At 41.8% G+C, this 15,486-nt stretch overlaps 1 protein-coding gene and 2 long non-coding RNA genes across 31 annotated transcripts in view; 1 reads left to right on the plus strand and 2 right to left on the minus strand.

Annotated features, from left to right (window-relative positions):
• Positions 1 to 15,486, minus strand: part of LOC120807367 — a 245,226-nt gene that overhangs the window by 200,216 nt on the left and 29,524 nt on the right. The window lies entirely within an intron of this gene.
• LOC120807368 lies at positions 1,947 to 6,025 on the minus strand. Of its 2 annotated transcripts, none has more exons than XR_005709811.1 (4): positions 5,922 to 6,025; positions 4,458 to 4,572; positions 3,286 to 3,496; positions 1,947 to 2,251 (listed from the first exon to the last, which is right to left on the minus strand). It is a non-coding gene; the product is annotated as an uncharacterized LOC120807368 (long non-coding RNA). The 2 variants fall into 2 exon arrangements; XR_005709812.1 differs by lacking the exon at positions 5,922 to 6,025 and adding an exon at positions 4,984 to 5,089.
• The window catches only part of cast (calpastatin), a 41,068-nt gene continuing 30,714 nt past the window's right edge, over positions 5,133 to 15,486 (plus strand). For 8 of the 28 annotated variants that reach the window (XM_040159220.1, XM_040159219.1, XM_040159226.1 and 5 more), the window contains exon 1: positions 11,572 to 11,744. In XM_040159220.1, the coding sequence (XP_040015154.1) occupies positions 11,670 to 11,744 (75 nt within the window). In that variant the 5' untranslated portion in view covers positions 11,572 to 11,669. Of the gene's footprint in view, positions 5,226 to 5,882; positions 6,072 to 11,570; positions 11,745 to 15,486 lie in introns of those variants that run through there. The other 20 variants (XM_040159234.1, XM_040159241.1, XM_040159235.1 and 17 more) reach the window with 9 other exon arrangements.

The raw sequence follows: 15,486 nt of genomic DNA on the forward strand, positions 1-15,486 counted from the left end.
CCCGGTGCCCGTATGAACACGGAAGCAGGTTTTGCTGGCTGTGGCCGTTTCTCCTGTTCCTTCTGGCCATAAAGAGATCCCGCCCTAATCCGCTTTCAGCGCAAGTGACAGGGGACAAAATCCACAGTCCCCATTGTTTGCAGAAATGTACTCCAAAGTTGATACATTTGATACGTCAACAGATACATCTAGTAAAGTCTATCCTTCTTTCACACTCCACATTCACATTATCAGATACATCAGATTTTGTTTGGAGATGTAAAATATAAAATGGCGTTCAAGATATAAATATAACAAATTTCAGACAAAATACCGATATATCACACACTCTTTCATTTTATAATGTTAGCTGCCATGCTAAAAAATATTTACCTACCGTGTGTGAAATGTGAGTGATAACTGTGAATCAAGGATAATGTCATGCAGCGCCTTGTGTTGTGGATCATGATGTTTTGTGTCTCCGGGACTGTTACCAAACTGATCTAAAGCTCCTTTATTCTGTGCTGTGTCCTATATGAAGGCTTTTGTGTACAGCTGATGTTCAGCATGACTTTAAAAGCGCAATGAAAACTGACCCCAGACCATGCTGCTGGTGGTAACCACGTCTCCATATTTAGTTAAACAACACAAGTGTTGGTGGATTTACGGGGGATGTGAGTTTCCCAGTTTAATAAAATGACACTTTGATTCTCTCATTATGGTGGAACACGTGCTGGTAAATAATGACAAAACCTATGTGAATCTTATGAGCAGCATAACAGCATATGAATTGGAAATGTTGTCCTTCACTCAGAAAATCTGCATGCTTTAGTGCACATTGTTTCTTTTTTCTCTTTAAAATATAAAGATTGATTTGTTCCGTTACTTTCTTGCTCTGTCAAACAGTGTTTGCTGGCAGTTACTTTTACGTCAGCGATACGTCCTACCTCAGGTGCTGTTCAGGTTGTTTACTGATGGAAACAGTGGGTGGCCTGCTCTGATTTCAGGTGTGTACAATGATCCAGAGATAAAGGTTTGTGCAGGTGAGGATGTTTTTTTTTCCCCCTCCCGGAACGCAGTGGAGGTTGTGTAGGTGAAGTGCATGTACAAACTGTATAAACTAAGAGCAAACAAACACGGCAATAAGAGCACTCTTATACAAAATGGCTCTTCTTTTTTTATTCAGATGTACAATGTTTGTCTAAAAATAGAGTGGGCTTGTTCGTCATTGTGAGTTAAACTTGTCAGAGCTGTTGATGACTGATACCTTTATCATGTGGCCATTTGCAAACAGGTCCGCAGTATAATCCACCTTTACCTAGCAACAGCTGTTTGCTTTGACCACTCAGTCAGGAACAGTGAGTGCTTTGGTCTTCAGCGCTTCATATCAGCAGGATGGACAGATAGTTTCAGAAGATCATTGTTTCATTACAGAGGACTGGATCTTTGACTTTGTTTTCATTGATTCTCAGCATCCTCTGTCTTGGTCTCTGTGCTGTGTGGGTGTGTGTTTCACTACTGTGGCCTGAGATTACTCATCCAGCCTTAAATATTCCACTGAGAGAGCACACACACCAGAAACAGACAACAAGTGCACACCAGTCACACCATGGGTTTCGTCAAATGAGGTCAGAGGTCTAAACGTGTTCCGGCAGCTAATTATTTTTCCGGCTCCAGGGGAAGGCAGTGAAGGAAAGCCCCTGCTTTTAGCTGGGGGATGACGCAGATAAAGCCACAGCGACTGGGAGCCACCTCAACTGACAGTAATCCAAGCAAAATCAATTAGGTCTGGCAAACAGAGGCAAGGACTTCAGCTGCACTTCCTACTGGTCTCAGAGTTCATTTATGGTTCAGAAACATTTGACAGTATCGATTTTCACAGTTGTTTACTGAAAAGATATTGCCTGATTTTGTGTCTATATTATACTGTATATAGTTTTTAAAGACATAGTGCATTTTCAAATTAAAAACATAAATTCAGTGTAAAGAAAAGAAAGAATAATAAAATGGTTTGATATAAAAAGTCATACGAAAAGTATATTAAACTGAAGCGTGTCATGCAGCATTACACTGTCGTCCAATATGGTCATGAAACACATCATTGTGAAGTTAAAGAGGCATTTCACAAACAGGATCTGCATCATCTGCAGTCTGTGACACTCAGCAAGGACACATGATCGCCATGACGACCCCCTCCCTCTGTCATCTTCGCCGTCGCTCCGGCCGTCAGAGAGCAAATGTGTGGAAAATCTTCGCTCACACGTCACAGTGTCTGTCAAGGAAGAAAAGAGTTTCTGTAAAGTAAGATTTGTGGAACAGTGATGTTGAAGTGTGTCCGAGAGACATTTTTTAAATATAATAGTGCTATTCTGATTGGTTCTAAACTAAAAGAAAAATAAATCGGATTTTGATCAGCACTGATCAAACCTGCTCAGCTGGGCTTTAAATGATAGTCAAGATCCCAAAGGTATGAAACAAAATGAACAAATATGAACATCCTTTATCCATGTAGAAATTTCCAAAACCGATACAGATACAAGCCAGAAAACAGAGCAGCGATAAAAATTGATTTAAAAACAGAAGATGTGAAACTGTTGATTATTAAATATACACGAATACACATACATAAATGCATACATACCCAGATACAGTATTTACACATATATTTATGTATGTTCAGGCACAAACACACACACGCACACATGTACTATATGAACACACAGGCACACATACAGAAACACAAATACTATAACTGAATTTCAATGCCATCTTCCCGGAACTGGAAACAGCAGGAAGTAACTGTTCAGAGAATCTAAGATCCTGATCAGGCTCGTAAGGTTTAGTTCTAGCGTCCAGTCCATGTTGAGCTCTAAAAAGTAATAACATTTTAAAATCAGACCTTAAATATATAGGCAATGAATGCATCGACACTCAGACCTTTGTGATGTGGTCCCGTTCGCTGGTGCCCAAATTCAGCCTGGCAGCTGAATTCCCAATCAGGGAGTTGCTTCTGATGAGGTTATTTCTGTCTATAAACCATGAATTACTTTACTGACTAGTTTTGAGTTGTCACAGTGGATGTAGATGCCTGTGTCTCTCTATCAGCCATCAAGACGTCAGCTGTTATAGTGAAAAGCAGCAGAGGCCAATTCAGCCTACAACACTCCACTGTTTGTAGAATAACTCAGTGTATGGATGTTTCAGTTGTTGAAAATATGAGTAATACTGGAGAAAAACAGCAAAGGTTAAGAGTCTGTTTCATTCATTCATGTCGCCGAGGCTCAACCAACATCGTGCAAATGTCACCTGTTATCGGAGGATGCTGTAAAAAGGTCCTTCCGGTGTGAGCCAGATTGGCATCACTCTGCAGGCGATAGACTGAGGGAACAGTTCATTGATGCGGGGATGTGCATAGTGTTATCAGGCAGAGTGAAGGTCACATGGACTTTTTTCTCTGATGGGCATCAGAGTGACGGGCTCTGTTGGCGCTCAGACCCACAAGTCATCGCCTCTTCGCCTGTACTTAAAAAAACAAAGGATTATGGAAGAACCTGTGTGCCCTCAGTGGTGAATTTCCTTTGTTTTTCTTTTGAAGTCTCCTTTGTCAACCCCCAATGATATCTTTTCATGTCATTCAAATCGATACTGTTGTTCTGGGAGTTTCTTGTAAAAGGCGACGTTTGTCTTCGTGCAAAATGTGTTCATCTTTATGCAGAAATCACAGAATATATACCAGCAATGTTGAAAGTTGTTCAAATCAGCGTCGCATTGCCAGGAGAAGAAACGGAAGCCACAAACGTTGTTAAATGTGCACTGTATCACATCACTGCATCAAAATGAAATAGAAATACAGAGGTCGAGAATGGTGGTGGTGAAAACATGAGCGTATGTTATTTCATGTTTCTGAGAACGATCAGAAAAGAAAGGAAATGCTGGTGGTGATGGAGGAGAGACGGAAACAGAGCAAAAACTGAAAACAGTATAATGGTGATGTGCATGACTTGGATAAAATGTCTAAGTTGTGCAGGCTCATGACTCCAAGAAGGTACTCGACTATATCGGGCCTTTACAGGATGAATTTACTCCGGAAAACTGAATGCTTGGTTTGGTTCAGACGTCAGTGGATTATTTGCACTCAGTCTGTAAAAGAATTACTGTTGCATGGGTGGGAATCATGGTACGTTATTATCTTCCCATCCCTTCACCTACTGTACATGACTATAAATGTTATCTTGCACTTTTTAGCATAATATGTATATATATATATATATATACATTTTTATATATATATATATATATATATATACATTTTTTTTTTTTTTTTAAACCATTATTGTTACCATGGAGAGCAATGATCAACCTAAAGCAGACAGAAACCTGTTTGCAGCATCTATAAAAGATTACACCTGGACCCATAACCGGCAGTACGAATGTGATTTAAAATGATGCAGCTCATTTTTTACCAAATGCTGTTTCACCTGAGGCAGAACGACCAAATGTCTTTTCAGGCCCGCTGTGGCCTTGCGTCGACTCGGTCGGTCCCTCTTTTCCCCACCAGAGGACAGCATTGTGCCTCATAAAGGTACCAGCTCCCTGGGAGGAAAGAGGAAAAACATCGGCGGTGAGTCAGTCCTTCCCTGAGCTGAGGGGTGTGTCCCTATCATACCGGAAAGATCCGTACTGTGTGAGTTCCTCCTGCACGAAACAAGTGTCGCATGCGTCTCTTTCAAGTCTGCCCCAAACCACACAGTCAGCGCAGGTTATATGGACCCATTTCACACCGGCCATTGTATCCTCTTCTAGTTCATATGTTGAGGTTTGTGTCAGATGTGGATTTTAGTACCTCACTGAGTCTGGGGCAGCCTGTAATGAACATCATACTCAGAGGAAGGGACTGACTGCTATAGTACAAGACCATACTTTCTGCAACTCCATCGTAAAGACACACACACACACACACACACACACACACACACACACACACACACACACGCACACACACACCTTGCTAAGACATTGTGCTTAAGCCAACTACTTCCATCAGTCATCAAAGTCGAGAGTTTTCTCTGCGGGAGGGGCAACCTCTTTTGCTCCACGGGGCAGATCGGCCTCTTTTTGACAGTGAGCTCCAACAGAGGACTTGAGGGCGCGCAGGGATCCCGTAGAGCTCGTCCATTCGCGGTTTAAAGATGCCACACAAGAAGAGAAGCCACGGCCACCACAAACACACAACGGAGGCAAAGGAGGTAAGTCTCCTCTCGGACCGCACGGCGGGCACGCGGAGAAGTTGCAGTAAGCTCCACAAAACAACAAAAAAAGACCAAAATGGTTTGCTTGGGACAGCACTGCAACTGTTGTCAGAAGATCGTAGGGCGGTGGGATGCGAGGAGAATCATTCTCACTCTCTGCCATCCACGTCTACAAGTAGGAAACATTTTCTCTGCGTATATGGTGTGTGAACTATATATTTTGTCCGGGACGCTCGCGCAGGATGTTCCCGCCGGGAGGCAAATCAATTCAGATGCGCAGCATCTATCGGCCCTGACAATATGTCGGCGTCAAAGGCCAATCAATGATCAGCCGTCGCCGATGGCTGAAAAAGCCGAAAAAAAAACCCCTAGTCGTGTTTGCAGATGTTTTTCGTGCCACCCCAGAAGTGTCGGCTCAAACTATATGGCCAAGCCCCTCCACGGCGAGCGAGCCACAACGTAGCAGTTTATCAAGTTCCTTTTTTGGAAATCTGTGCGTGCGTGTGCGCTTGCGTGTGGAAGTGGGAGCGAGGGGGTGCAGTCAGCGCTCGATTTTTCTTTGGTTACGCGGAAGAGCCAGTCATCCTGGCTGGAAAAGGGTGATTTTTTCTTTCCCCCCCCCCCCACCCCCATCCTGTAACTTCACTGAGCCAGAAGGAGGCTACAGCGCAGGCATCTTAGAGTGGTAATCACCTGGGGAGTGGCGCGCTGCCTTGGGGAGGCATGCGAGCGAAGCGGTGAGGACAGGAGAGAGTTGGCAGTGCAGGGTGGAACCTTCATTTTCAGGACGGTGTTCTCTGCTCCTGGTCCCTCATGGCGTATGCAGCGTACTGGATGAGTCTTGTGAGTACATCTGCTGATTTTAACCCCCCCCCCACCACCACACACACATACCAAACCGCCTCACCTCGGTTTGACCCGTTGGCGATACGCTTTGCCAACTTTTAAGTCGAGCTTGGCTCCTGATGTGTGTGTATGTGTGTGTGTGTGTGTGTGTGTGTGTGTGTGCTTTTACAGCAGAAAACCAGAGCAACTACTCTGAAAGTACATGAGTTGGGCCTAATGCCCTTCAAACTTGGCAAAGGCTGCAGGTAGCCTTTGAATAGAGATACAAAATTGTAAAGGCTTTGCTCATATTCCGCCCCACACGGTATTTTAATGTGAGGGCGTGTGACTGTTTGATTTGAGATCAGCTTCAACACTACACTTTGAATTAGTCCCAGTTATTCCTCGAGGTGAGCATCAGATGTAATAGACACTGCAGTACATTATTACCGCTTCAACTCATTTCAGATTCATTCAGTCAACGCTAAACATTTTGTAACATTAAAATGTATTATTTGAGTGGCATACAGTTTTTACTCCTTATACAAATACACAAATATGATGGAAATACACTAATAGTAACATATATTTGACCAGGTCCTTTTGTGCGACTAATTTTGTAATATTAAACTTTTTACAAAACAGTTAAAAAGCAAGAATCGCAGTGAGATGATATGACTCGTGCATGAAACATGTTTCGTCAGATGTTAAATGTATAATCCACCAACACAATAGGCTGAAATCACTGCATCCTGTACAGGCTTTCCATTGAATTTAATGCCAAAAGCTCGTTCGGCCTACAAAGGCTTTTGCACTTACAATAACACGCTGGTGCTTTTGTGTCTGTGTGTTTGTGTATGGAGCGAAAAGGAGCAGATGCTTCCCCACTTGATATACGACTTAGTAGCAAGCCTTCAGCCCACTACCCCTCTGCAGGGTCCTACCATGACCATGGTACACCCTCCACCTCCTCTGTCTGTCTCATAGACACACTCTGAAACCTGAGAAGAAAAGCCCTGATTTTTGTTTTTATTTTTTCCCAAGTAGGCAGAATCCCTGCAGGACTGTTTTAAAAACAGGGGCGTTTTTTTTTTTTTGTGCTTAAATTGCGCCCAGTACGTTCCAGTTTTAATGTCGTACAGTTCACTTTGAACAGATAAAACTGAAAGTGTAGGGCTGGAAAACAACTGCTATGTACCGGTATTACAAGAAATTCTATCAGCCAGTTAATATTATGTAATAATATGACGTGCTTCACTCTCCCAACCTTGGAGTCACTTGATAAGGCAGTTAGGGTTGTGGTACACAGTATACATCAAAGACTATTTGTTTTATATAGTTTTCATTAGAAACTATTTGGAATGTTTAATCATGTCTACATGATAACGAAAACTCTCCAACTGAGTGTGTTGTGCCGTTGAATTCTGGGGCCTCAGAATGTGGCCACAGGTCAGGAACCTGTAACGTGCTGGCCTTACCGTTGATGAGTGGATATCGTTCTCCAGTAAAATGCCTGTGCTGGGTTTCAGTGTAGATGGGAGGGAGCATCTGAGTTTGTATTTGTCTCCCTCTGCTGAGTGCAGTCATGCTTGAGCTCACAAATGCGGATTCCTCCGATTAGAGCTGCTTGTCTGTAACCCTGCAGCCTGAGAAGGTTATCTGTGATCACTCTCATCGATGAGGAGGTGACACCAAGGTTCACACCTGCGTTCAAATCTCAAGCGTCTGTGATCTTGTTAATTTGAGTCTAGTTTTAAGTTTCATTGACCACTTCGCAAATTTGTCCTCACTCTGCCTCTCTGACTCTGATTTTTCATTTTATCTTTATTAGTAAAACTTTGATCCTTACTTGGAATTGTATTCATCTTATCTAGGGATTCATCTTTATTGTTTTAGGGAATGAATGTCATTTTTCAAAGATTATTTTCAGAATATCCCCACTAGAACCAACTCTTGCCTGAACTGTAATGTTTATTTTCTGATATCTTTTTTTTTTTTTTTTTTTTTTTTTTTACAATGATGTCAAAGTTTTACAGTTATGTGTCTGCAAACTGCTGTATAGTTCTTAATCATTCATACATGTCCTGGCTAGCTGGTGTCAAAGCCCTACATTTCTTCCCTCTGGGAACATAGCCCAGTGTAGGTGAAGCAGTGTGTGAGGTGGTGAAGGGCAGAGTCTGTGGATGTCTGAACCACCGTGGTGCAGATAGCGGTGACTGTAGTATGGCGTGGGTCTATATATAAAGATGAGCACCATTTTAGCAGAGGAGTCCAGTTACGTACTCATGTTCACACGAACATGTTGATAGTAACATCTAGTATTTCCTTATTCATTTTCATTATATTCATAATATTACATATATTGAGCGTATCACCTTTCTGTGCAAATGTCAAGTTACAGGTGAAACCAAAATTTCAACACCACCGCGTGTCACACAAGCGATACAAGTTCATGAAGGTCCTTGGGAGGCTGGGAGGACATGGCCTGTTGTTTCTCATGGCGCACCAGCTAGTTTTACAAGCTTGGTCAGTTGGCAGATCACCATGCCAAAGGTGTGTCTTTCTGACAGGGAATGTGCCAAGCTGTGTTTTATGTTGAAAAGTCTGTGTCCATGTGTACACACGTTTGCAAGCATGACATGTTTGCAGAAGTACATGTGCACTGCAACATGTAAAATATGTACATACTGTGCAACCACGTGTGTACCTGTGCTGTACACGCTTTGTCTGTCTTTTTTAAATTGATGGATGGGAAGAAAAAAAGTTTTTAAAAAAGCAAACTGGTACGACTTCATTCCATTGCTGTGTGAACACAGTGGCTGATCAGATATAACAGCAGGTTTTCAAAGTCTGCCCCTCAGACGAAACCAGGACAACTGCGGACCCCAAACCTGTTTCCACCACCCCAATTTAGAATTGTTTGAGTCTTTTGCCCGTATGTCCAGGTTTTCAATGCAGGGCAAATAATATATAAATAGGTGGAGGAGAGTATCAGTGTTTCTGGAATATAGGAAACATGCTGATGGGACTTTCTGACCCTAAATTGTGTAAATGTATATATACAGTATCTATATGTGTTCTCCATGTTGCACCATCAATACAAATGAATCTTGTAAGTCGTATGATTAATCTTTGTCTTAGTTTTTTTATTTTGGGGGGGACAATATTTTTGGAACTGCAGTTCCCATAATGCTGTGGGGATTGCTAACAGGAAATATAATTTTGCAATGGCGTCATCGAATGAGCTGTGGGTTACAGCTTGAGCCCAGTTGTTTTGAGCACATATTTGTTGACATTGTGGCAAATTGGCACCATTAAAACCATGACGAATTAGCTCATAGCAGTTCCTGTTTATAAAGTACCCATGGATGTACAGACAGCTATCACTGGATTACTTTGATACTGACAAAACTTAAAAATGTGATGATTCTCAGGCAAGTAATGGAGTCACGAGGACTGTTTATTTTTCTATGATATCTGAGGGGATTCATGGATTTTTATGATCAATTAAATGTTGGTGTGTCTGTGTGTTCAAATATGACTCAGAGAAGGGTTAGGATTTTTGATACAAACTGCGGCTATCGGGTGCTTTTAAAATACCTTAACTGCTGCCACTGTCGACCGTGCTGATAAGCCGGACAAATCAGTGGGCCAGCCTGCAATGAGTAACTTGCCTGTTTTTTTAGAACAGCATGCGCCTATCTGTTTCATCTCAGGCAGTATCTTTGCCCCATGTCTCCCCTTCAATGGCCCCGACCCCCCTTCAACTCTCCGTCGCCTCACAGTCAAAAAAACACACCCTGGAATACAGTATGACATTGGAATCCGTAACATGTACTTCAGCTAAATGCACAACGGTTATCAGGGTTTAATTAATTCTATTTATTTACATTTAATTGCCTCAATAGTTCTGTATTCTGAAAATATAAGACGGCAAATTTTCATATTCTATCGGCACAGCATATACTAGTGTGTGTTTTAATATTCTTTAATCATCCGTGTCCACTGGTATAAATTTATGTTTTTATGTCTTAATTCTGTATAGAAATTCAACGGGGATGTGGTCTCTTTTCATTCAGTTTCAGTATCATATTGTACCTACTGTGATGTTACAGGTTGTAATACCAGTGAAGTATATATTATGCTGAAGCATCTCCACTTTGACATAAAGCTTTCATGACCATTCAACCTATGTGCTGGACAAAAAAGGAGTTTCATGTCAGGCCGGTTCAAACGTTATTTTTCATGTTTTGCTGAGGCGTGCTACTAAAACTCTCGTAAGGGAAAGACTTGGCTGTCGGTCGGATTCCACCACAGTGACTCAGTCACTCGCAGTATTGTCTGCTCACTCCGCCCGAGAACTGCCCAAACAGACGCACAATGCACCCAAGTCATAGGTCAAGTAAAGCCTCTGTGATATGACTGGAATTGCACTTTGCGCTTGCCTTTAAATGACATGAAAAAAACAGGAGCAATCTAATGGCTTCAGTTATACCTGATCGTATTTTTTCACACAGTCTATGTGTGCTCTTTCCTATCAGAAGGTGCTACAGAATTTACTGCAGTCTTTCCACCCTCATAGCTTGCTGATAATGTTGTTCAAATATAGTTTAAAGTAAAGAATCTGTCTTAAAAAAAGGTGCTGAGGGGTGAAGGTTCAGAAAGCCAACACCCTGCCTTACGCTTTAGCTAATCTATTAGTCATGTGTCCTGTAGAAACACTCCCTACAATCCTGTTTCAGAAATATACTTTCTGCTGTCACCCCTTCTGTTTTGATGCACCCAATCATGATGAAATCCCCTCCATTTGCCACAGATAGTTTTTCTTCGGCTCAGCTGGTGGCTATTGATTGATAGGCAGCATTTTGATCGGGTGACCGGATGTTGAAATAACCAGGGTCTAACCCATATCACTCCCTGCTAGAATCTGTAACAGGTCGTATTACTCTAATAGAGGACAGCCTGATAGCTTGCAGATAGTTGATGAAGATGTAATATAAAATTAAAGTCTGGCCCCTCCCTTTATTCTCAAAGGTAATTAGGCAGTCAGGATAGTTACACAAGTTACACAAGCTGTGTTTTATTGCTGCGTGCACATAAAGAGTGTGTACATAACTATGTGTGTGCTTAAGGCCTGTATATCATCACAAAGCTGGGTGTGTGCTTTTTGATAAGTAGGCCGGATAGTGTCTGAGATAAAACTGAGGATGTTTTAGGTACATTGTAAAAAATAGTTTTACACATATGCCCACGTGTGCATATTTTTATGCCTGCGTGCCCTTGGGTGTGTTTGAAAGCCGTGTCCGTTTCCCTGAGGAGCAGCTCAGATGTGGCCGCTCGTCAAGGGGGGTGTCAGCCCACAGTCCCTTTATGGCCCAGAGAGTTACGGCCCAGTCTCTTGCGACTTCCACGCCTGAACCTTCCCCCTGCCCCCTCTGCTCCCTGACCACACCCCCCTTCGGTTGCTCTGCCCTCCCCCTCTCTCTCTCTCCCGTTCTCTTCCCTTGCGAGCTGGAAACATGCTGCAAGCGGACAGACAGTGCAGAGGCTGACAGAAACACACACACACACACACACACATTCAAACACACATTCTCGGAAGCACTTTCAGCCAACATGGGCCACATACTGAGCTGGATCCGAGGCCCACGGGACTCCCCGGCCCTGCAGGATGTGGCTGTGGAGGAGCAGGTGTGTGGAAATGTGTGTATGTTTATATGTGTGTGTTTGCTTATGCCATGGTATGAGCTGAGCAACTAATCCAAAAGTATCCACGTGTGTTTTGTTTTGTTAATGTAGGTCAGCCTGCAAAAGTACATTTGTAGTTGTTCTTTGCTGTTAGTTCTTGTGATCTGGTTTGTACTGTATGTTTAACCAAGGATTTATAGGGAATACGCATATGGAGGACAACTATCTTGGCTCTAATCCAAGTCAGACCTCTCTCCTACCCTCTCTCTCCCTCTCTCTCTCTCTCTCTGCTGGAATGTGAGAGCCTCTTGGTCAGCCTCTGCGCATTCAGTGTGTGTGTGTTTTGTAGTAGTGAGATATTAAACCAAGGCTGATGCAATGCCAGCAGTGTTTGTTTCCAATTGCTACAAGCACCAAACCATAGGGAAAATCTGACAGATCCCTGTTAGTGATGTTGTTTGGAAGGTGATAGGTGTGTGTGCGGAGTCTGCTAGGAAACATCCTCATTTAATTTTCATAAAAAAGGACATCAAGTTTTGTTTGGGAACCCTCACAGGAGAGGGTTTTGATTTTCCTGTCTCACCCAATAACATTCTACTGTGATAATCTGCAGCAGGGGATGGAGCAACCTTAAAGGGTGTGTAGGTGGAAGAACTAAATGTTCTTTTTTTCTCTTCGCGCAACTTAATATAGTTTGGTACTCTAGGTCATATCCTGCAGCCTCAGCGTCATTATCTTTTGTTGCATTTTCAGGATCCGGCTGAGAAAGCGACTGCGTGTTGGTATATGACAGGTCTACACTGGCTGTTCTGATGTCACTACTTTGTTAACAGGGCTGTGTTAGTTTGCTCTGAGTCACTTTATATGTGAAAGGTTAAATAGCAAACGTGTCCAGGGAGGAGGACTGCGCACAGATAAACCTTTAGGCTTTTGGTGGTAGAGTTTTTTTGTTGCTGTGTTTCGGGCAAGATTTTTCCCGGCTCTGGGCTTTAGCAGTCTGCCTTCCCCCACAACTTACTGTTATCTGGCACCACAATCAGTAGAATGTCAGGAAATGGCCACTGGGAAAAAAAACTGGGAAAACACATTCTGACTGTGCACAAGAAGGCAAGACAAGAAAGGACAAGATGACAATAGTTGAACACTTACACACATGTCCAGTACACTTCCTCACTGTCAAAAACACACATCCGTTACCACCAGAGCGGCTGTTGTACACATAAGTCTTTACATCTGACACTTGTATTTCCATGTATGTATTTCAGCATTATTAGTATAAAAACCTACCGACTACAATCTTTTCAGTATATGTGAACTATCTCTCAACCAGCAGTATTGTCAGTAAACATTAGCACTTTTTGTTAGTGCAGTTTTAATGTTTTTAAAGTTTTAAAGTCTTTTACATAAAATTGCTCTGTTACAAGTTAAATTTGTGCAAAGCAACTATAAAAGATGTTTTTATAATAACAATTTATCAAATTACAATGTTAAAGTGATGATGTGAAAGGTGTCGCTCTTAGCGGTGAAACTACAGAGAATTATCACCTGAATCTGCTGCTCCCATCGGCTTCATGGAGCTTTATGGTGAGTTTTAGCTTATTGTTTAGCTGTTTAGCATTGCTGTTTTGGTTCGCTCTCACCGCTCTCAAGGCGCCGTTTTCAGCAAAGAGGATTTAAAAACCCAACGTACGGACACAGTAAGAGACTAGCTGGCGAACATAGAGGAGCATTTAGCAACTGTATAGCTAGATATTTCCCTCAAGGGTTGGCAGAGACCAAAAACAAACATGACTCCAAATGAATGATAATGTTTCTCCGTAAGTGCTGGATGTGTAATTTAGAAAATTTTTGCTAACAAGTTGATAATATGTCAATGTTGTGTTCATAAATTCAATTATTACAACTGCTACAAACCTCAAAATCGTACTTCAGCATAGTGTTTGAGCAAGCTAACGTCACTGGTTGTTTTTAATTGTATCGGTCTAATACAGAGTGTTGAAATTCACTACAAAGTACGGTGCAGTCTCCACATCATGAGACTCTTCTGACTCATTTGTTTAAATGAAAGTCTGATTCCTTTTCCACTGGCAGGAAATGACAAATCAAAACTTCAGTTTTCCTCTCCCTGTATTACCCCAGACCCTTTGGGTCGGTCAGCATGAGCTTCTGTCATGTGAAGTTTACCGGCATCATGTCACACGGTGTCTGGACCCTGAACTTTACGTCATAAACATTTACCTCTCTGCATTGTTGGATTTACTTAGCTGCAAAGTTTGTGAATCTGAAAAACAAAATTAAAATTAAATATTCCAAAAAGACTAAAGGCAAGAGGGAGATCAGCTTTGTTGATGAGATGCTTCATCATGTGTAACACAGTAATAAACCCTCAGGCTGTGAGTGTGTTTGTGTACATCTGACCATCAAAACACAGACAATTTTGTTGACACACATCCTGCACAGATAATATTATCCTCCCATTTCCTATTTAATGTGTTTTTAAATGTTGGTATTTATCCGGTTGGCAGGCTGCGTGCTATTTCCCAGGACTGATCGGGACTTGTGCTCTGAGATTTCTGGCTTCACTGTCAGTTTGGCTTGAACTTGACTGCTGAACCAAACCTTGCTCTCGGGCTTTTCAGTTATATGAAAGTAGAGAGCTGGGAGAGTTTTCCAGGCTCTCACCTGAGAATGTGCTTCAGCGAGGCGATGTTGCTCGGCACCATTTCATTTGTTCTGCTGTCTGATTACATCTGCCATGCTTGAGGAAAAGCTGATGCTAGTAGCCACATGACGTTTGGCCCAATGAGTAAGGATAGGTAATGATGACCCAGCAGCTTGATGCTTACTGGAAATTGTAATGTGATATAATGATTTTGATTCTTGGTATCGCTTCAGGTAAACACATGAAAGTGGAAAGCTAAATTTGGTGATGACATGTCAGCAAGCTTGTGGTTAATACGTGCTAATTTTCAAATTTGATGACAAGTCCCAACTATATCTTGACGGTCACTATTTGTATTTGTACCTAAGTACCAATATAAAACTTGTTAGAACATTTTGATTCTTACATCATTGTCACTTGATGTTTAGTGTACTGATGCACTGATGTCATTGCTCCACAGTCATGTGTTATTATAATTAAAATGTAAAACAACTTTGCTGCTAAACAGTGATTTTTAATGAATGGAGCTGTCAGATTTACATTATCCTTGTTATCATGGCCATTTATGTTTTCTGTGCTTGATTTTAGGTCGTCAATGCAGACAGTGCTTTTCACCAGACAGCTCTCATATCTCAGATTTCCGAGCATTTCATCAGCACTTGAACATACAATAAGTTGCATACCGTCTACAGTTTTATATATATATATATATATATATATATATATATATATATATATGAATACAGTACTTTATCTCCCGCAGAGTAGAAGAAGAAAAGATCAAGCGTATAAGGTTTATTTTAAGGAAAAATATCCCTGCATGACAAGCAACCCAGCACACAGATTATATATAGTAGACAACTACCTATTCAAATTTATGTGAAAATGTGATGACCTAATGCACAGGTGAACCTAAAAACAGCAGAGGCTGATAGTCCAGCTGAGCATAATGTAGAGCTGAGCCTTAAGCTTAATCGGAGTTGTAATGTACTTTCTGGCACTAAAGATCAAAGAATAGCAAAGTTTCCCAATGTTTCAGGGCACCTGATGAATGTGGGTCCTTCGAGCTCTAGTTTATTGGTC

Source organism: Xiphias gladius, chromosome 21 (genome assembly GCF_016859285.1).
Source record: "Xiphias gladius isolate SHS-SW01 ecotype Sanya breed wild chromosome 21, ASM1685928v1, whole genome shotgun sequence".
Classification (NCBI taxonomy): Eukaryota; Metazoa; Chordata; class Actinopteri; order Istiophoriformes; family Xiphiidae; genus Xiphias; species Xiphias gladius.